General features: G+C 41.0%; 2 protein-coding genes across 8 annotated transcripts in view; one reads left to right on the forward strand and one right to left on the reverse strand.

Annotated features, from left to right (window-relative positions):
- METTL25B (methyltransferase like 25B) overlaps positions 1–22902 on the reverse strand; it is an 85406-nt gene that overhangs the window by 7972 nt on the left and 54532 nt on the right. For 3 of the 7 annotated variants that reach the window (XM_075844700.1, XM_075844702.1, XM_075844701.1), the window contains exon 10: positions 4631–5359. In XM_075844700.1, the coding sequence (XP_075700815.1) occupies positions 5057–5359 (303 nt within the window). In that variant the 3' untranslated portion in view covers positions 4631–5056. Of the gene's footprint in view, positions 1–503; positions 2835–4629; positions 5360–5768; positions 5915–22902 lie in introns of those variants that run through there. The other 4 variants (XR_012851438.1, XM_075844699.1, XM_075844703.1 and 1 more) reach the window with 4 other exon arrangements.
- On the forward strand, positions 3603–14054 carry LOC142665142 (high affinity immunoglobulin gamma Fc receptor I-like). The gene is made up of 8 exons (XM_075844705.1): positions 3603–3848; positions 3959–4219; positions 8513–8794; positions 8915–9196; positions 10404–10535; positions 10952–11023; positions 11874–11899; positions 13043–14054. The coding sequence occupies exons 1-8, from the start codon at positions 3662–3664 to the stop codon at positions 13148–13150; spliced, it is 1350 nt and encodes a 449-aa protein (XP_075700820.1). The 5' UTR covers positions 3603–3661; the 3' UTR covers positions 13151–14054.

Consider the following 22902-nt stretch of genomic DNA (forward strand, 5'->3'; position numbering starts at 1 on the left):
TTCCCTTGACCCATAATATATTTGGTTTTGTGCTTTCTTGGGGCATTCAGCCATCGAAGCTGGCATTATTTTCCTGCTGTTGGGTTCCTACATAAAAGTTGTCCTGAATACACCTGTATACAGGTTAATCCTAGACATGGACTGCACAAGGTAAATATAGGGAATGGATTGTTCATGGACTTTCAAGTACTCAGAATGGGAATTGTAGTTAAAGGTATGGTTCAAACTTGTACTCATTTCAATTTCCACCCATATCCATCACAAACTCAGAGATGTCCAGGAAGCTTAGATATGAGTTGTTTATTGGGGTCTTCACATTATAGCGTTTCTTCAATTGTCCCCGTGCTGCCTGTTACATGTAGAGAATGCAGTTGTCTCTTTCCCTGACTAGGGGTCCTTTTACACCGGCCAATATGAGCCTTAAAAATGACCGCGGATCAACGGGACAGCTCATTGATCGGCGCTCATTTGGTCCTTTCACAAGGATCTATGTATGGGAAGGAGCAATTGTTACTACGATCGCTCGTCCCTATACATTTACATCATGTCGACAGCGCGGCTCCCTGTTTACAAAAAGATCTGCGAGATAAATAAATAAGGTCTTTCAATGGTTAAAGGTAAAAAATGCAAAATGACAATATCAGAGTTTGTTACAGGGATCAACCAAATAACAATAAGAGAACCTTATGTGTTCTACTTTTGGCTTTGCCACCTTATTTCACCTACAATACAATTTTCATGCATTGGCAGAAGTAGGGGTACTCACAGCAGAGAGGAGTGGAAATCAGGAGCTGGTGGTATCTCCGAGTTCTTGGGTCACGATCTGGAGACGACTGGTGCAGTAATCGAGGAGGAAACCGCCAGTTTCCAGCAGTGACAGGAGTAAGGAAGGCTGCACATAAAAAATTGCAAAGGTAGAGTTCCACGTGATCGATGTTATTGGTGAGTCCTGCCATGCATGGTGCGATGCAACGGGGTAGACCACATCTGCCAAATCGTTGAAATAAGGGTCCAATGGGCCCAAGGAGGGACAAGAGGCCTAAAGGGCTTCTCCTTTTATTTTTTGCTGTTTTCCCCTTCATGTTTGCAGAGTTTACCAATCAGTTACTTTTCTCATTGGTTTCAAGATCAAGAATTAACAATGTGACAGATATTCAATAATAGGGGACATGTGAACAATACTGGGAAATAAAGTTTCATATCTGTGTATAAGGAATAAAGCTGCATCAAAAAGTCGGGTGTTTAAGTCCATGATTTTAAACTATATTGCTACTACAGTTTTCAGAAGTGTCTGGTATGAAAGGCGTGTAAATCTTACGCTATAGAAAAAGGAACTACTGACCAAATCTCGTTTTTGTTGGTTTTACGCTTTAAATTTGGAGCATTCTCAGCATGGTCTGGTGTATAGAAGAAGAATCTGTCCCATTTGTCCTGCAGAGTTGTGAGGCTGCAACGCATTTAACTGATTAGATTGATAGCCCTACAGATTCCCTTTCAGCAGATCTCATCAGGATATTGCCCCTAAGATGTTTGGAAAGAGTTAAAGTCTTTTGTGAATCGGGAAGAAAGTACTTTACTTTGCAACAGGGCTGTGGTGGACGCTAAGGCCTGATTCACATGAACGAGTGCAAAACTTGGACATGAAAAATTGCCAATTTTCATGTCCGTGTCGCACCCGTGAGGGACCTATTTTCAGATTTCTCATAGACTTGAGTCTATTGAGGGATCCGTGAAAACGGACTAAAATAGGACATGTCCTATTTTTCGCGGGGCCCTTCACAATGTTAAAACAATGGTCGTGTGAACAGCCCCATAGAAATACATGCAGCCGCGTGACGGCCGTTAAAAAAATAAAACAGCCGTCACATGAACGAGATATTGTCATTAGACTTACTCCTAAAATTCCCAGTTTTGCTCATGCTTTAAAAACTCGAATAAACTAATCATAAACCCTAAAGGGGTTGTCCCATCTGGTCAGCCTTAGAAAAAAAGCCGACTGAATAATCAGCTAATTGCGACTTCTCTAAACCTCGGTGATCAGTTGTTATCAATAGAATGAATGGGAGACCATGCAAAATATGGTTGTGTTGAGTCCACCAGAGCGGAAGACACTGTGAAGCACTTTTCTCTAGCTCATAGGGGGGATCCCGAAAGGCGTTCTTCCCTCCATGTTGTCCATATGTTTTAATGGGACATATGGAAAGTGGTTGTACAGCTAGAACGGCCCCTGCTCCCTAGATCATGTGTAGAAGACAATATATAAATGGCTTCCATTATTACGTAGTTTTATTTCCAGGATATTTTCTTCTACAGGTAAATGTCTGGATAATGCACAGGGCCAGCGAGCCCCTGGTGAAGGTGCAAAAGCGCAGATGGCTTAATTCCTGAGGCTTGTGACCACCATGAATCTTAATATTACCTGTATAGTACTTTTATTTAGACATTGTTTAGCACTGTTACTAGAATATATATGGAGCTGATAGTTGGTCACTGTGTGTTGTCATTATTGAGCACTGTATGGTGGTATTTGTGTATTATGTGGAACTGCTATTTAGGCACCGCACAGTATATTATTTTGCAGTTTCACACAACCTATTTATATAAAGACATTTTCACAATTCTCCCTCCCTCCTTCCTTCTTGTTTTACACTAAGAACCAAACAGAAATCAACTTCTCCTTTTAAGCTGGGCAGCATCGTCTCCATCCATCATGTCCGCAGAGACGTCCGTGTTATTACTCTGTAAGTACAATGATCTTCATTTCTCTTCAGTTTCTGTCTGATGGTGATTATTATTATCATCATGGCTACAATAGACATGGATTTGGGAGGTGTCTGTAACATAAGGGGAAATATCAGAATGTGGGTCGGATTGGGAGCATATTGAGTGTCCGGCCCATGAATCCCTCAGTATTACAGGATCTCTATATAACATCACTGCTACTCACAAAGCAATGGATTCTGATAAGTGACGCACACGACAGGATATCATTGTAATTCTCTATAATACAAGTGTAGATACACTAATGGTGGCCCTAATCTGTAATAATCTCCAATGAGGAAATGTACCAGGACTAGATTATATCTGGTAACTCTTTTTCCATTGTGTTTTATAGTGTTGGCTCTCATACAAGAAGGTAAGTTACAGCTTTATTCTTCATTCCTTATTCTATAAAATAGAATCTTATATATGGAGAATAGTGATGTCACGTATGTCACATAATCCGCTGTGTAACTTCACACTTGGAGGATTATTCCACGTTCTGGCTGTTGTGATATTTTACTATTTATGCACTAACATACGGGTAAACTATTGTTATATGGACCGACCTGGTGTAACAATTACATTATGGATGTACATAGGATTATTTCCACCCAAAGTAATAGAAATCTCCACTGAAAAGCTTCATTTTTGAAGGTGAATTCCCAGAATAAATTATTATCAGATATCCACAGGCCGATGCTGGTCGTTTCTATGTGGACTGCAGATTCTCTACATGTTGTGATATTAATATGTACTATGAATAGGTATGAAGAACGTGCAGGTCATTGTGACTATTATTTCTCTGTATTATACATGATGTTTTATAGGAGCTGCCATCAGACCTGTGGTGACCTTCACCCCCAATTACAAGAAGATATTTACCAGAGAGTGGATAACAATGACCTGTGATGTGGGCTTTACTATAGGACAGGGTGTGAATTACAGATGGTACAAGGACGATTATCAAGTACACGATGGAACGTTCTATACAATACAAAATGCTGAACTATCACAGAGTGGAAGTTACCAATGTCAGCCCGGAACTGGAGAAAGAAGTGACCCTGTTAGACTGGAGGTTAGCGATGGTGAGTAAATCTACCAGTTCACAAATATACCCACAAGGTAACAAGTTGTATGACACGGACTGATAAGAGATTATATATGTCCCTGCATCTTATTTCATTCTGTATTACAGCTTGGGTCATCCTGCAGACCCCTCTATATGTCTATGAAGGGGACGAGCTAAAGTTAAGATGTCACCACTATCCTGGGTATTATGGAGGACAGACAATATTTTATAAATATAAGAGACTCATTAGAGACTGGAGAGATAATGAAGAATTGTATATTGGAAATGTAGACAGGACGACTGCCGGGACATACACATGTATAAAACAAGTCCATTATCAATTATCATATCACCAACATGCAGATGAAGTTTTTGTATCTGTTCAAGGTAAATCCAGGATCCTTTATATATGAATTATCCGGGCAGCATTTGTACAACGATGGAGTCACTTTTGTCTCCTGCTGTAAATTTGTGGTGGAATTTCAAGGTGGAATTCCACAAACCGTTGAGTGCAGTACAATGCTGGGGAAGGGGGGTATCAGCTTCACTGCGTGCGCTATATGTTGGGGATTTTCTTCCTGATTTCTGCTGCAGAATTCCCCCATTGCAATGCAGACGGTAAAATCCGCAGCACAATCTGTATGTAGAATATAAGAACATAACTGCAATGGAAATGTTCCACAAGTGTGCACTTAGCATTAGTCACTCAGCAAATCTACACAGCACGTGGGACTATCCAAAACTATGCAAGGGTTAAATGTTATTTTAGTGTAAGGTCCACCTATATGCGAAACATGAGGACGATTATTGTTTTTTATTCACGTCAGTTGAAACATTACATTGACTTTGTTATAATTTATTTGCAGAAAGTTATTTCTCCTGTGCCAACCACGGATTCACCGACATTGTACATTAGACTCTTCTGTGCCCCAGCTGCTGCAGACCACAATGCACACCTCAGCTGCTGCAGAACCTCATAACACACACCTCAGCTGCTGCAGAACCTCATAACACACACCTCAGCTGCTGCAGATCACAATGCACACCTCAGCTGCTGCAGAACCTCATAACACACACCTCAAATTATACAGACCTTCTTTTCTTTATAGCATGAGAGAGAGCTTCATAGCAATTAATGGTGGGCAGTAATATCTCCCTCTCTCTTCATAAAGAGGTTCTGTAGCAGCTGAGGGGTGTATTATAAAGAACTATAAATTATAAACATCAGGAGTCTCTTAATTCTTTGACCTGTAGGAATGTACTCCACCTGCGGTGTTGTGATTGTGGATCAGTGGTTAGCATTATTGCCTTGCAGCTCTGGGGTCCTGGAATCGAATTCAACAAAGGACAACATGTGCATGGAGTTTGGTTGTTCTCCGTGTGTTTGCGTGGGTTTTCTCCGGGTACTTCGGTTTCCTCACACACTCCAAAAACATCCTGATAGTGTAATTTAAACTTTAGATTGTGAGCTCCAATGGGGATGTGAGTGATGACCATTTCTGCACAGCGCCTCGGAATATGTTGGCTCTATATAAAATTAGGAAATAAAATTTGGTCATAGAACTCCTCGGTGACTAATATCATCTACAGTGGTAGAGGAATGACCGCGTATATTATTGGAGATGGTAAAATTGATTCACAAGGTTCTAGATTCACAGTTTTGGAAAAAATAATTTCGGAAGATCTCTACTTCTTCATATCATTATTATTATTATTATTATTATTATTATATATTGCATCATCATTTTTCAGACCATTATCATTGCTACATAACAAACTTTGTTTTAACAGTTACATAAGAGTAACATATATAGTAGAATAATGTCACAATCTAGGGGTATGTGGACCCACTAAGCCGCTCCACCGTAGCAGAGAGGCAGCTGACCAAGTCACAGTCTATGCAACGTCTATACAAAAGTTTGTAGCACAAGGGTACCGGAGATAGTCCAGACAGTAGCAGAGGCTTTGGCACGGATAGGGCTAGACGTGGCAGGTAGCGCCAGACATGGTAGATGATACCAGGAGTGGCAGATGACACCAGACGTGGTGTATAACAGAAGGCGGCACAACACGACTCCAACACTAGAAAGGTTCAGAAACAAAACACAGCATGAGATACAGGTAGCAGGGCACGGGAACACTGGGAGCAGGATAACACTAAGGGACCATTTGCAATACGAACATATGGTAGACAACAACAGCGATCAGGCAAGGAGTAAAAAGGCAGTGCCCTTTTTATAGTCCAGGGGGATCTGGGAAATAATGAATTCTTTACATATGCCCTGTAAGGCTGGGAACCAGTGTGCGTACGCACCCTCGCGGATATTGCAGGACAGAGTGGCCGTATGCGCCGACGTTTCTGGGGAAGGAGACGTCGGCCAGAGGAGGAAGGTCGTGGCCGTCAGCAGGTAAGGGGAGGCGGCGGACTGCGGCCATTACAAATATCTAGTCCTATATGGCTCAAGGACAATCAATGGTCATTGACCCAACACCCAAATCAATAAACCAGTCTGTACTACAGAAGCCGGACAATGGCTCTACACAGAGGCGTATCCTGAAACATATTGCCTGACATGTACAACCTCCAGCAGAAATCATTCATCATCAATCAAGTAGCCCAAGAACAACGGATACCGAATGATGAACACTAGAAAAATCCACTCTCTCCAATCCTATTTCTGGCTGATATCTGTTAGTTATTATACTCCCCACTGGTGTCAGCTGTAGAGCATACCTCCTTGAGGGTTTAAGAGTGAAGAATGGAGAAATGGAGAGGGATGAATTCACACGCGGCAGACATTTCTGTCACGGTCCCATTAATCTGGATGGAGCGGTTTTCATTTCATAACAATTTGTCAGGAAACCAATATTGTACAGCAAAAATATAAAATGTGTTCACTTTACAAAGCAGTGACAGGAAATCAGGAACATTCAGTCTGATTGGACCTTCTATAGAAGAGTCAATGTTCTCCCGTTCACATGTACACAGCTCCCCTACTATTGAGGATTGACATTATATTTTCCGGATACTACCACAGTGGTTGGATGAATAGCAATGAAACGCACAGAGTTGAAGAGACGGCAAAGTTACTTAGTTGGAAAGCAGAAAGACTCTTCTAAGACGTCACTCCAATAAACTTTCTTTCTTACTTTTGTAGAGCTATTCACAATCCCAGAAATTAGAATGACCCCCGATGTATTGACAGAAGGGGATCCCGTGACCCTGACATGTGACACTCGTCTTAGTCCACACAGACGGACCACAGAGCTGCAGTTTACTTTCTACAGAGAAGTAGAGATCATTCAGGGGTATACTTCATCCAGTAAGTGTCTTGACCAGTCTGTTCAGTTGACAGATTCTGGTAGATATTTCTGTGAAGTTACAACATCAGACAATAGAGTAAAGAAGAGAAGTAATAGTTTCAATATTGCTATAATAGGTGAGAATGAGGGTTCACAACTTCCTAATGCAATTATATACTTGGAACAGTGAAGAAGGGCAATGAATGGTCTACAAGTCTCTCCAGTATTCACAGATAAAGTTCATCAAAAGAAGCCTAGATGCTCATGACAAGAACATAGGTTTTGTCTCTATACAAATCAATGGTCAGACCCCACATGGAATATTGTGTACAATTTTGGACATGGAAGAACTTGAGCGGGTGCAGAGAAGCACGACCAAGGGAAATACAGAAATGGGTGGATTGCAGTACCAAGAAAAGTCATCAAACTTGGGGTTAATTTAGAAAAAAACTGTTTTGAGGCGTTATAATTAAAATGTAAAAATATATGAAATGGACAGTACAGAGATTTATCCAAGGATATTTGTATAGGGGGAATCCTCTACCATTATCATCATAAATAGGGATTCTTTACTGTAAGAGTATTGAGAAGATGGAAATCACTGCCACAAGATGTTGTAATGGTTGTAAATTTTAACAATTTCAAGAAGGGCCTTGACACCTTTCTTGAAAGATGTAATATTACAAGTTATAAGTACTAGATTATGGAGATGAGGCGTTGATCCAGGCATTGCTCTGATTGCAATAATTGGAGAAGGTAAATTATTTTTCTTTAGCTAGTATGGGGAAATTGGCATTCACTGCATAGGGGGTCTCCCCTTCCTCTGGATCAACACAGTCAGAGTATAGGTTAGACTTCATGGGCTTGTGTCTTCTTTCAATCTTATCCCAAATAGAGGATAAAATCACAGACCACCCTGCTATCTGCAAGACTTTAATTCTGAAACGAACATTTTAGTAGGCAATTGGCAAAGGAAATTATAGGTCCATCTTTTCTTGACCTTCTCCATATTTGACTGGAGATAAGCCAAGGGGTGTTACATAGTTTAAGAGTCACTTAGAATAAATGGACGGAGATGCAGGAGTGGATTGGCCTAAGCTCTACCCCTTTTCCTAGTTTCACGTGTGCTAGCCCAACTTTTAGGAAGTGATGGATATCATGATGAATGTTGCTGGAATTTAATAGGCTGAGGGAGGAATTCAGGGAACCTTTAAGAACTGTTTTGTATAGACATGTTTTTCCCATTAAAGTCTTCCCTGCATTCTCGTACTGTTGGTAACCGTGAAAAAAAACCTGTTAGTTCCATCGATTAAATATATCCCAGCAAATGTAAACAATCATTAACATATTATTATTATGACTATGTTCCTTTTCTAGAGCTGTTCACGACTCCAACAACAAGAGTAACTGCAAACCCAGTATTTGAGAGGGATAACATGACCCTAACATGTTCGACAAGTCTCCATCCTTCCAGACAGAACACACAACTGCGGTTTGCTTTCTATAGAGAAGAGTGGATTGTTCAAAAATTTAGTTCTAATGATACCTATGATGTCTACATTGTGCACCTGCAGAATTCTGGGAAATATTCATGTGCAGTAGAAACTACAGATGGAAAAGTAAGGAAGAAAAGTGCAGAGCAATCAATCCAGATAGAAGGTGAGTATAGACGATGGTTATGGATTCTACATATGAGAACTTTTCCTCTGCCTGGAGCATGCATGGATTTATGTTTGGGGAAAGTGGAATATCCTAATAAATAATTTATTTTCCCATCAGAGCTCTTCTCACATCCAGAGATTACTGTGACCAACAATTTAACAGTAGAAGGAGATCCCATGACCCTGACATGTAACACGACTCTTAGTCCATACATAAAGACTACAGAAGTGCAGTTTGCTTTCTACAGAGATGGACAGAAGGTTCAGGAATTTAATTCATCTAATAAGTATGAGGTTCAGTCCGCCCAGGAGGAGGATTCTGGGGATTATACTTGCGAAGTGAAAACCTCAACCACCACTACAATGAAGATTAGTAATGGGTTCATCATATTGGTACAAGGTAGGAATTCTAAATGTAAAAATATATTAAATAAAACGTCACATTATTGGATATGGAACCACCCACGAGGTCTCGCCTTGTGAAAAGTTGTTTATGAATCAAAATAAAGTACAGTAACTTTTTGGAATTACTCTAAAACGTCATGATACATTGGAGACCACAGAATCACTAGTTTATTTTCCATCCTCATAAAATGCATGAGTTCTACGGACAACCAAACGATGCAAGAACTTGATGCAGGTCATAAAGTTTGGCCAAAACATCATCTGATCTAAAAGTATAGTTGTGACCAAATGGTTTCTAGGCATCATAGAGCGCTACATGTGACTGGCATAAGGGCCACCCAAAAAATGATGCGCCACTCAACAAGACAACATTTTGGACTCCTGCAGATAACAGCACACTCATATATTTCCCCTTAGGGCGGCAAAAAAAAAAGTACAGCACACATAGAACATTTTTATCATTGCTTTACAAACGGAATATTAATGACAACCTCTTACAGTCAGCTTAGCGGTTTCCTGCCAGGGGGTCATTATTTCATTTTTTTCCAGAGCTCTTCTCTCCTCCATTTTTGAAAGTATTTCCAGAGTTGGTCAATGAGGGCGATAATATGACCTTACGATGTGACACAAATCTTAGCGTACACAGACCTAGTACACAACTGCAGTATGCCTTCTACAGAGAAGGGAGCAAAGTTCAGGGATTCAACTTTTCTAATAAATATGAAGTTCAGGTCATTCAGTAGGAAAATTCTTGGACTAAGGCCTCATGCACACGACCGTGCTCGTAATTACGACTCGTAATTACGAGCACGGCCGGGCGCGGCCGGCCACGGGCAGCCGGCCGCTTTTCCGAGCCGTGCTGCCATTATAAAGTATAGCAGCACGGCCCGTAAAATAGAAAAATAGAACATGTTCTATTTTTTTAACGGCACGGGCACCTTCCCGTGAGAAAATGGGAAGGTACCCGTGGCTAACAGAAGTCTATGAGCCCGTTATTGCGGGTCGTAATTACGACCCGCAATAACAGGTGTTTTTACGGTCGTGTGCATGAGGCCTTACACATGTAAGATAAAAACAGCAACCAGCAATGTAAAGGAGAGTAAGAAACTATACGTCCATATACAAGGTAATCATTGTCCTGTACTATTAACATTTGTGTCCGGTCAGAGCATTATCTAATGAGAATTCATCTCTCTCCGTAGGGTCAAATCATTTTTCTCTTATGACCATACTATCTATAAGTTTGGGGATGTCACTGCTCATCGTCATCATTTTGATTTTTCTGTGCATATACTATCAACGTCGGTCGTCCAATAATAAACGTCAGACGACAGGTAATAGAAAAGTCCATCATTTCAATTAATTTTTTACTTGTAAACGATACTAAAGCTGAGGACATGGACTATGGAGTTTAGTTGACAACCACTTGGACAAATAGTCATTGAGCAACATACCAAGTTGTTACCAGTTGTAGAACCTCGAAAAAGATATTGACCAATATTTATATTCACCACGCAACAAAAAAGTCTAAGAGCAGACAATGATAAAGACTAAAGAAAATCTAAAGAATTTGATAGATTGTTCGGCAGATATCCATTAGGCATCTAAATTGGATGGGCTCATTTATGCAAAAACTTCACCTACAGTCAACCGGAATTGTTCATTATAACCAATGTCTATGGTCAGCTCAGGCTCGATGACCTTCTGATCAATTATAACTTCAAAGCTTATTGAATGGTTTCTTTTTCAGGCGGTGACAATGAATTCTCTACTGAAGCTGAAGTTAATTATGCGGTCCTGAACATAACTAGAAGCCAACAAAGTAAGTATTTTCAACACAAGTTTATCTACTACCAAGCACTAGGTTACTGCCTAAGAGAATCACACGGCCTCTGCTGGTTTGCCTTCTTCCCAAAGTGCATTCTGGTGCCACCTCTTACCTAGGTAAGCGACGCCCCTGGCAGTCCACATGATGCAAGCGAAAATGTGATTCATCAGATCAGGCCACCTTCTGCCATTCCTCCACGGTCCAATTCTGATGCTCACGCGCCCATTGTAGGCACTTTCGTCGGTACACAGGGTTTAACACGGGCAGCCTGAATGGTCTGCGGCTACACAAGCCCCAAATTCAATGAGCTGTGATGCCCTGTGTGTTCTCGCATGTTTCCATCATAGCCAACATTACATTTTCCAGCAGATTGTGCTACAGTAGCTCTTTGCTCCACATGCACATCAATGATTCTTGGGCGCCCATAACCCTGTTACAGGTGCACCGGTTGTCCTTCTCTGGAAAAATATTAGAAAGTACTAAACACTGTATACCGGGAATACCCCACAAGACCTGCCGTTTTGGAGATGCTCTGACCCAGTTGCCTAGCCATCACAATTTGGCCCTTGTAAAAGTTGCTCAGATCCCTACATTTGCCCATTTTTCCTGCTTCAACGAATCAACTTCAATAACAATTTACTTGTTGCCTAATATATCCCACCCTTGACTGGCGCTATTATAAAGGAGATAATAAAGGTTATTCACTTCCCCTCTCAGTGGTCTTAATGTTACGGTTGATCGGTGTCTGTTCTCCTCTGTATAGTAAATATGTCCCAGTTAACCCAAAGGATTTACATTCACGAAAGGAAAAATTGATGTTTTTTTTCTTCTGTTCATCTTCTAGATAATTTGCCAGGAGAAAATGGATCTGTAAGTACTACAAATGACTGAACTTGAGAAAGATTTATATGGGGTAGTTTAGAAATCTTAAAGTGAATGATTTTTCTTTCTTCCAATTTTAAGTGGTTTACATTTTTAAAGGTTTGCATATACATTTTTATAGCGCACAGAGCTAAATTTTTCTGAAACAATTCTCCAGATTCCCTACGTAGACAGGGATTTAAAAGATAATATAAAGGCTGCCTGCAGCCAACACTATAGGGAGCTACGCAGTTTACTCCATATCGTATATACATTCTACTCAATAACAACGCAGTATGCAGTAAGCTCTGTCTTGTGGGGGCTGCAGATGGAAAGCTTGTTGGTTTCTTTAAATCTATGTCTATGCAGCGGATTTAAAGCTCTGTCAGAATTTCGTAGCTCCAACTGCTAGAAGATAATTTCAATAAATTAATCTCTACAGAATTTTCGACCGAGAAACAACATGATAAAAAAAGGTGGAAATTCTCTTTAAGCCCTATTTTAGGATGAAGTTAAATGGGAATACCATTTTAAATTACCTATTGACAAGTAATGTAGACCTGTTATAAGACAACTATGGTGGAGGTCTATGAGCTGGGACCACACTAATTTCCAGGACATGAGTTGTGGTGCTCAGTCACGTACAAAGTGGGTCCTCTAGGACTTGAAAACACCATGGATTTCAATAATATGCCCTAAGAAATTAATATTTTCTCGATGCACATAAATTTCCACCAAAATAACAAGGTTAAAAAGGTTGTCCCATTAGGACATGCCCTGTCCATATGACCTATTGTGGCATAGAGACATCATAAAGTGGGGTTTTCTACATGTGAACCCTCAATATGTGCCAGAAGGGAGAACCGCTCTGTGAGAGAGGCTCCAGCTCTGGTGCACCCAGCGCGTCCATGCATTACACGGACGGCCATTCATTTGAATAATCTGCATGTAATGCTACATTTCCTCAGGAGAAAACAGTTGATTACTCAGGGTGAGAGAAGCTGAACCTGCGGTGATTAGTCGGCTTCTTTTTAAAAAAACGGTTGTCTCCAAAAGATTATATTTAATAATACACTTTACGCCTGTAATTTTATTCTCAAAGACCTTAGCCCGGCTCGCTTCTCTAATGAATGTATTTCATTTCTGCATTAGAACGTTGTCTATGGTGTAGTAAAGTCCAAGACGAAACAAGTCAAAACTTCTCAAGAAATGCCTGAAACCTCAACCGACATCTATCAAAATATCAGCTCCCACCGATGAAATTATATCCAAATGTGATCATCATGAATAAAAAGCGCTGGAATATATTAGCTGCAAATCCCTAACATTGATGAACATGACCAGAACATAGTTTTACCCTTATATAAATCACTATCTATATCACAAGAAAGAGGTCTTAGGTTCAATCTACTTACTATGTACAACAATAATAGTGGTCAATACAGAGATCTAGAATGAATGGCCACTTTTTATAGACACCTGTCCTTTTACCCAGGTGTGAACAGATCCGGCTGGTGGAGGTGGTGCAATGGTGTGAAGAATATTTTTCTTGGCACACCCATGGTTTTCCCGATACCTGTGATTTGATGTTTGAAAAGTAGGCTTACCTAAGCATTGTGGCCGACCAAGTTCTTCCCTTAATGGCAGCGAAAACTGCGAAAAGCAATCATGTCATTTGGCATGAACAACACCCCAAATGACTGAAAAAAAATCCAAAACGGCAGATAAGCTTTTCCACACGTTTTCCCATTGGTTAGCATCTGTCACTTTCGTTTGCGACACAAAAAGTCGCCACCCGTCAGCAAAAAAATAGTTCAAACAGGCCTCCTTGGACATTCAAAATCTCTAGTGTATGGCTAGCGTTAGGCTTGGAGAGGACTGATCAGTAGGAGAGTTAAATAATACTCTGCTGGTCATACACCTAAAATGTAAAGTTTCAGCCAACGGCTGACAAAAAATTAAAATTTGACTAATCACTTTTTCGTCAGACATCGGTTGGTCATCGTTCGCGTAAAATTTAAATTCGATGATTGGATAATTTCGTAGGACATTCTTTTGTGTATGATAAGCTGCACAATCCCTGGAGCAGATTGCTTTCCACTTCATTAAAGGGATTGGCACTTTACATATAATGTTTTATAAACAGTGGATAAGGGATATTTATGGCGGTTATTGATATACTGTGGTCAGAAGTTCTACCCAGTTTTATTTATTTTTGTAGAACCGCCCTTTGGTTATCCAGGTCTCCTCCATGCATAGCCCCTCTGCTCTCATCTTGAAAATGACAACTGATGAAGGGGCGCATGCTGTGAACCCGTCCATCAGTTCTCTCTCATTGTAATGCATTGTTTCTGCAGTAGTTTTCTGGTGCGCAAGCGCGGATGAAGGTATTATACGAGGCTTTCATTTGTGCATGCACAAGGAAACTAGCACAGGCGCAGTGAATTATAATGGAAGACGCAGATACGCGGGGTGTAACGGCTGCCATGTCATTCCCCGCCTCTTCTAAAGTCTCTGCTCGTCCAGAGCTCCACTTACCCGATCCGGACGCTCTGCTGGCTCTGGGCGGGGTCAGGTAAGTGCTTCTCTAACCTCCCTCCGCGGTCGTCATCCATGATGTATACGGCTGCAGCCACTAGAGGGCGCGCGTTGACACTTCCCTTCTTAAAGGGCCAGCGCGTGCCAAAATTCCCATACTTCCTATTTAAGGATCCTCCTTCCTCTGAATCTTTAATTGTTCAATCAAGTTCCCCGTGAGCTACCCTGTACCCAGTTTCCCTGTTACCTTCCCTTCTGCGTTTATCTGGATTTCCCGTTGTGACCTCTGCCTGTACTTGACAATCCTTGCCTGCCGTCTGCCTTGACCTATTGCTATCGATACATGTTACGACGTCTGCTGCCTGTCCTGACATCTGGCCTATACATCCAACTGCCTCTAAAACCTGCTGTGCCAAGCGTTGCCCTGGGTTAAAAGCACCATCTCCTGGACGACACAGAGGATCCACAAACAAACCGGTGAGAACCGTTATACGGGGTCAAGCGCCCCTCCACCAACAGTATTTCTTGGGACAAGAGGGGAGGGCAGACTGGAGACAGATAACAAGGGGAGAGCACTTCAAAATTAAACAAAACGGCGCAGAACATCTGACCGCAGTATGTTTGTAAGTGGCATATATCCCCCTTATCCACTATTTAGAAAACATTAAATATAAAAGCGCCAACCCCTTTAAATACATTTGGCACTTGGCTGGTCATTCAGCTGGGTGTCTCACAGTAAGTGACATTATCTCGCCTATGAAGTGAACTCACCAGTAACATCATGAGGTCCATAGCAGTGTCATGGTGCAACACAAAGAACATGATTAGGTTATCCCAGTTAATATTTCTTGAAAATAGCCATGTCAGGTTCTTCATTGGATGCATCTGGTCTTTTCGGCAGTCGAATCACATACAAAAACGACTTGTTTGTCTTACTCTGCCATAAACACGCATGCCCAGGTGCAGAGGTTGGATGAAGGCCTCTGAAGGCATCACGGACTCCTGTAAAGGCACTGTCACGCTTCATAATCAGTATCATGCGTATTCCTACTAATAAGACTTAACTCGCTTCACTTTCATACCGCAGCTAGTAACAGCTTCAGGACCGTCCTGGAACCGTCCTGAGTTATAGGCTCTTATCCTGCTAACTCTATGTCCTGGACTCCCCTAACTTGCCTCCACTACCCCGTGTTTCCGATGACCCTTTTCAACACGCAAGCATCTAATACGCTGATGGCTGTGGCACGTATGCCTATTTACTAATAACTATGTCCCATGGAGCATCATATTCTACTGTCATGTTCTAAACTGTTCCTGTCCTGGGCAGAGCTTCGTTGTCGCAAGATGCAATATGGCTACTACATAGTTGTAACAGTGAGGAATACATGCAAACATTGTGATAGCAGATTTTTCATTTGTGATTTGTGCAGTTTTCTTTTAAGACCAGGATTTACAAACAATTCTTCCACAACAATGACCACAATCGTGATCATGAAGTTTATGAATACTCGGAAGGGTTGCATTGTAGCACTGTTTAGCATGTTTTCTGCTCGCCTTTTCACAGCAATAACTTCTGGTTTGTGATATGTTTATTATATGAAATAAAAGATTCATTGATCTCCCTTGTTTGCGTCCATCTAGTTATCCATTTGTAACAACTTAAAGGGTGTGTATACTTTTGCTACATTTTTGTACTACTCCAATGCATCTAAACTTAAAAAAATGAAAGTAACTTTGCAAATAGTCTTGATTAAAAAAAAAAAAGCTTCTGTTTATACAGGTCCCATACAGGCCTATGTATCTCCATTCTGTAGTCATGTGTTACTACACTCTCCCTGCCCCGTCTTTTTAATTACATATGTAATCGCCAGTAACGTCTGAGGAACTACGATCATTACTATGATCTTCTGTCCACATGCACTTGCTTCACGTTGGCAACTTCTAAATTTCTAGCAACTACTTTCACTTCTACATATGGTCACAAAAAACCTCTAAATCTCAACAAGGAGAAGTTTAACGAGACATTTGGTTGCATCAACAATTTGACTTCTTCTAGACAGCATGTTCCAATTTGCTAAGACACTGTAATCATAGAACATGCTTAAACCTCACAACACTCATCTAATAGAGATACACTGAATGTCCAATTTGTTAGAGACCCCCGCCAGCTTCTCTGTTTGGAAATAAGACACGTGACCCCAGAGTGCAGCATAGAATTAAGTGAACAAGATTTCCGTGGATCAGTTTTAGTGCAAATCCACAGAAGAATGAGGGAAAAATAAAAAAATGAATTAATTTTAAAAAAAAACTATCGAACCACCACCAGTGACTTCAAACAAGGCATGGTCACCGTTGCTAGTCTAGCTGGGGCCAGTATTTAAAAAAAAATCCCAACCTTGAGGGGGTCTTTGTACAAAAATGTCAAAAGAATACGGCGAAAGGTATCATCGAGGAAAAACATCCAACAAAAGGGGATCCTAAGGACGTCAACAGCTCGTCCTTAAAAAGGGGTCAGAAGAGTATGTCAAGAATCATTCCCATGAACAGACAGTGCACAGTCAAGCAAAATGAAGCAGAATACAACACTGGCGCTCCAAATCACATGTCCGAGCACACAACACGTTGCTCATTAGCACGTACAGTGAAGGAAATAAGTATTTGATCCCTTGCTGATTTTGTAAGTTTGCCCACTGTCAAAGACATGAACAGTCTAAAATTTTTAGGCTAGGTTAATTTTACCAGTGAGAGATAGATTATATAAAAAAAAAAAAAAGAAAATCATATAGTCAAAATTATATATATTTTTTTGCATTGTGCACAGAGAAATACGTATTTGATCCCTTTGGCAAACAAGACTTAATACTTGGTGGCAAAACCCTTGTTGGCAAGCACAGCAGTCAGACATTTTTAGTAGTTGATGATGAGGTTTGCACACATGTTAGATGGAATTTTGGCCACTCCTCTTTGCAGATCATCTGTAAATCATTAAGATTTCGAGGCTGTCGCTTGGCAACTCGGATCTTCAGCTCCCTCCATAAGTTTTCGATGGGATTAAGGTCTGGAGACTGGCTAGGCCACTGCATGACCTTAATGTGCTTCTTTTTGAGCCACTCCTTTGTTGCCTTGGCTGTATGTTTTGGGTCATTGTCGTACTGGAAGACCCAGCCACGAGCCATTTTTAATGTCCTGGTGGAGGGAAGGAGGTTGTCACTCAGGATTTGACGGTACATGGCTCCATCCATTCTCCCATTGATGCGGTGAAGTAGTCCTGTGCCCTTAGCAGAGAAACACCCCCAAAACATAATGTTTCCACCTCCATGCTTGACAGTGGGGACGGTGTTCTTTGGGTCATAGGCAGCATTTCTCTTCCTTCAAACACGGCGAGTTGAGTTAATGCCAAAGAGCTCAATTCTAGTCTCATCTGACCACAGCACCTTCTCCCAATCACTCTCAAAATCATCCAGATGTTCATTTGCACACTTCAGACGGGCCTGTACATGTGCCTTCTTGAGCAGGGGGACCTTGCGGGCACTGCAGGATTTTAATCCATTACGGTGTAATGTGTTACCAATGGTTTTCTTGGTGACTGTGGTCCCAGCTGCCTTGAGATTATTAACAAGTTCCCCCCGTGTAGTTTTCGGCTGAGCTCTCACCTTCCTCATGATCAAGGATACCCCACGAGGTGAGATTTTGCATGGAGCCCCAGATCGATGTCGATTGACAGTCATTTTGTATGACTTCCATTTTCTTACTATTGCACCAACAGTTGTCTCCTTCTCACCCAGCGTCTTACTTATGGTTTTGTAGCCCATTCCAGCCTTGTGCAGGTCTATGATCTTGTCCCTGACATCCTTAGAAAGCTCTTTGGTCTTGCCCATGTTGTAGAGGTTAGAGTCAGACTCATTAATTGAGTCTGTGGACAGGAGTATTTTATACAGGTGACCATTTAAGACAGCTGTCTTTAATGCAGGCACCAAGTTGATTTGGAGCGTGTAACTGGTCTGGAGGAGGCTGAACTCTTAATTGTTGGTAGGGGATCAAATACGTATTTCTCTGTGCACAATGCAAATAAATATATAGAATTTTGACTATGTGATTTTCTTTCTTTTTTTTTTATATAATCTATCTCTCACTGGTAAAATTAACCTAGCCTAAAAATTCTAGACTGTTCATGTCTTTGACAGTGGGCAAACTTACAAAATCAGCAAGGGATCAAATACTTATTTCCTTCACTGTATGGGCTGTAACAGCCGACGACCAGTTCCAGTGCCATTTCTGTCTAAGGAGAACAGAAAGGCAAGACTCCAGTGGGCAAAAGAGCTACTGAGATTACTGAGCAGTGGAAATACATAGCCTGGTCAGAGTGGCAACTGGGAAGCTATCCTGTTCACAAGGGCCACTCTTCCTTCAGAACAATTTCATCACCAAGTGGAATCTATACCACAATGAGTTGTTGCAGTTCTGAAGGCCAAAGGAGGTCCAACGTGCTACTGGATGGGTGTTTCTAATAAAGTTGCCATTCAGTATATTTTCTTTGATATGATACAATGGGAAACTGCCTCATAAGAGTTGTTTTGCCTTCCTTTGTTTCAACGTTGTAGGATAAGACATTGAATTTGATGAAGTTTTGTTCTTTTTTAGCCTTAAGAAGTGATCTACTGACTCCAAATATCTTGATATTTGCGGGATTTTTTGAACCACAAGGACTTAAGATGGCCATACATTAGAGATTTCAGACAGTCGTTTTCAGAACGTCTTGTCTTTCAAGGTTGGTGCGTAACGTTTGTCTTTCTGGAGATAAAGATAGATAAGATAAAATGACAAATTGCAAATCAATCTCTGCCTTGATCTGTGGCCTGGTTTGGGCTTCTATTGATGGGAGTCAGATCTGTAACTTGGCATGAAGAACACCCCAAAAGTCCGAAAGAAAATTCAAAATGGCAGATAAACGTTTCCACAGAAACCTCTTGTTGGTCACGCTCGTGTACAGCACAAAAAGACAGTTTGCAGAAAATAGTCTAAACCGGCCGCTTTGGCCGTTCAAATTCTCTAGCATATGGTAGTTTTAGACATGGTGCAGACTTATAAGTAGGACACTTAAGTAATCTGCTGGCCATACACTTAAGATTGAAAGTTTCAGCCAATGGTCGGCAAAAAATTACAACGTTACCAATCAACTTTTCGGCATATTTTGGTCAGTCAGCCATTATTCGCATAAAAATTTAATTCAATAAATCGGCAGAAATAGGTAATTTTGGAGGACATTCATCTTTTGTGTATGATGAGCTGCACTGAATATTCTGTCTATCACCAAGATGTGGATGAGTGGCTACCCTTTACGGGGCCTGTCTGTGAATATTAAATATTGGAGGATGGTGCGTTGGGATAAACTGGTGAGTGGAGATAGCTAGATGTTGATGCTTTAATCTCCATATGGAAATGTGTACTTGGTCGCTAGTATTCCCAGGTTGCTACCCCCAGAGTAGTCTCCTTTAGCAATGGCCAGCGTGGATAGTTGAGGTACAATGACAGCAGACAGATGCAAGGTCCAAACTAAAGTGTAGGTCAGGGCACGCAGCAGATGTTCACTTACGGTCAGCAGAGCCAGTGGTCACAGTAAGAGGCAGACAGTTGTCATGATAAAAAGGCAAAATGTCAGGGCAGGCGGCAGGTAGGGATGGTCGAGTTCAAGCAGGATTAGTAACAGTAAATTCAAAAGAAGACACAAAGAGCAGTACTAGCAATCTAGACAAAAAAAAGAAGCTGTATGCCAGCCTTACATCACCAAGCACAATGTCAAACGTCGGATGGAGATGTGTAAACCCTCCGCCAATGGACTCTGGAAAAGTGGAAATGCGTTCTATGGAGTGACGCTTCTCTATCTGGCAGTCTGATGGACGAGTCTGGGTTTATTGAATGCCAGAAGTACGTGTCTGTATTGTGCCAACTGTAAAGTTTGGTGGAGGAGCGGTAATGCTAAAGGGAGGTTTTTCAGGGTCAGCTAATTAGCTCCACTGAAGGGAAATCTTAATGCTGCAGCATACCAAGACATTTTGGACAATCATATACTTCCAGCTTTGTGGGAACAGTTTGGGGTTCGGCCCTTTTCTATTCCAGCGTGACTGTGACCCAGTGCACAAGGTCCATAAAGACATGGATGGGGCGTTGGTTGGTTGGGTGAGTTTGGTGTGGAAGAACTTGACTGATCACACAGAGCCCTGACCTCCACCACATCGAACACCTTTGGGATGAACTAGAACGGAGATTGTGACCCAGGCCTTCTCCTCCAACATCATTGTCTGACCTCCCAAATGTTCTTCTGTATGAAGACGCAAAAGTTGCCACCGGCACACTCCAAAATCTTGCAAAAAGCTCCAGAAGAGTGCAAGATGTTTTAGCTACAAAAGGGAGGACCAACTCTATATTAATGCCTATGGATTTACATGATCACTTTATTTTTGTGATGAAGAATAATTTAAAAAAAACAACAGTTCGGAGAAGTGTGTTTCGGACCTAGGTCCATCTTTGTGAGAATAGGTTGCAAACAGTTTGTGTTTCCATTTGCAAACTTAGGAAACCCCCAGTGGGAAAGTGTGAATTAATCAAAATGCCTGTTTTTCGGTTTTAGAGAAATCACATTATCACAGCAGTTTCAGTGACTTCGCTGGTCTTGGTTCTAGTCCTCATTGTCACCGCCCTGATCTTACTGTACAGAACAAGACATTTTCTGCCTGTTAACAACCAACAGCCATCAAAAGGCATCCAAAGAACAAAGGCGCCAAGAAGGAAACAAAAAACATCTGCCATGTTATTAAACTTACACTACCAGTAATAAAAAGTAATATTACAAATACTTTGTTATTTGTAAAGATTTTAGAATTATTGAATGTCATTTTTTCTACTCATATACTAGGCTAGTTTAATAATTCTGCTGGTTGTCCTTGGAAACAGACAGCGGTTTAGCATCACTCGGCTGTCAGACATATGACGTAACAGCTTAGCTCAGTATAACGGTCATCTCAGAACTCATTATGCTCTCCGGTAACGTGAAACCTGCACAATTATAAATTCAGCTTTAGACATGAAAAAAAAGGAGGAAACAACTTGTACTGATTTTAAGTCACATGATAAGTAAAATTATGGATTTGCAAAAGTCCCTCAATTTCACATTTTAACTAGAGAAAGTTGCTGAAAAGTGTAATTTTCTTTTGATAAAATGCTTTCTCTTTCGTTCAGTTCTAGTATCTTTACCTCACTTTCCTATGTATCAATAGCTGAGCCTGATGATGGAATGAAAACCTTCCTCTTTTAGTTGATTAAAATCTTTCTTCCGCAGCTATTTTTTGAATTTTCACTTTAGTTTTTTGCTCCTCACCTTCCAAAAGCCTTACCGCGCAGTAAAAACCATGTTAACTTTATTCTGCGGGTCAATATGATTACGGCGATACAAAATGTATAATTTTTTTACTATTTTTACAAAGATAAAACAGATTGTTAAAAATAAAATTTGGTTTGTGTCGTCATATTCTGAGAGCCATAACTCTTAAGACTTATTTATTCTTTTGTGGGGCGAGCTGTAGTTCCCATCGGTATATGAGACTTTTTGATCACATTTTATTTAAGTTTTTTGTGGGATATTATGTGAAAAACATTGATTCTGGCAGTTGCTTTTTTTTATGGCGTTCACCTTGTCGGTTTAATAATGTTATTTTGTAGTAGTTCGGACTTTAACGGATGCGGTGACAGCAGGTATGTTAATGTTTTAAAAAATGTTTACATTGTGTTTGGGGGAAATGGGAAAAGGTTTTAGTTTTTTTACTTTTAATAATTTTTTATATATAAATTAAAAAAAAAAAAAAAAAAAAAGACAAAACTTTATTCAACTGTATATAACTTTTTTATTAGTCCCCCGAGGAAATATAAACCAGCGATCGTTGGATCACTTGCATAATATACTGCAATACTACAGGGCTTCATAGAAGTACAAAGATGGCGGACCTGGGGGCCTTTATAAGGCCCACAGGCTGCCATGCCAACCATCAGGACCCTGCGATCACGTCGCAGGGGGGCCAATGCAAAATCACAGGGGCAGCCCAAGTTTCGAACGGCTTAGATGCAGCAATCGCTTTTGACCGCAACATCTAAGGGGTTAAATGGATGGGATTCCGCTCATTGCACTGAAGTTTCGGCTCATACCTACAGCCGACACGCTCATTCTATAAAGCGGGCTGAGATGGTGATCCTGCTCCTTACTCCCCCACCCGACCTTAGTCATATATATATACGGGGGATGTCAGGAAGAGGCTAAATTGGTGAAAAAGTATTGCTACATCTTCCATCTAAACTTGTTGAGCATTTGAACCGGACTCTAGGCAGAAATTAAAAAGGCACCCATCCCTCGACCAATAGGAAAAGAGTTACAGGTTTAGCACCACCCTAGAATACGCTAAGCACGCCTTATAACCGCTCCTGGT

The sequence above is a fragment of the Rhinoderma darwinii genome, chromosome 12 (genome assembly GCF_050947455.1).
Source record: "Rhinoderma darwinii isolate aRhiDar2 chromosome 12, aRhiDar2.hap1, whole genome shotgun sequence".
NCBI classification, from domain to species: Eukaryota; Metazoa; Chordata; class Amphibia; order Anura; family Rhinodermatidae; genus Rhinoderma; species Rhinoderma darwinii.

Coding starts and splice junctions, on each gene's coding strand:
- LOC142665142 (XM_075844705.1), top strand. CDS start 3,662: ATGACCTGTGATGTGGGCTTTACTATAGGACAGGGTGTGAATTACAGA. Junction 3,849..3,958: donor TAGACTGGAGGTTAGCGATG/GTGAGTAAATCT, acceptor TCTGTATTACAG/CTTGGGTCATCCTGCAGACC. Junction 9,197..10,403: donor GTTCATCATATTGGTACAAG/GTAGGAATTCTA, acceptor CTCTCTCCGTAG/GGTCAAATCATTTTTCTCTT.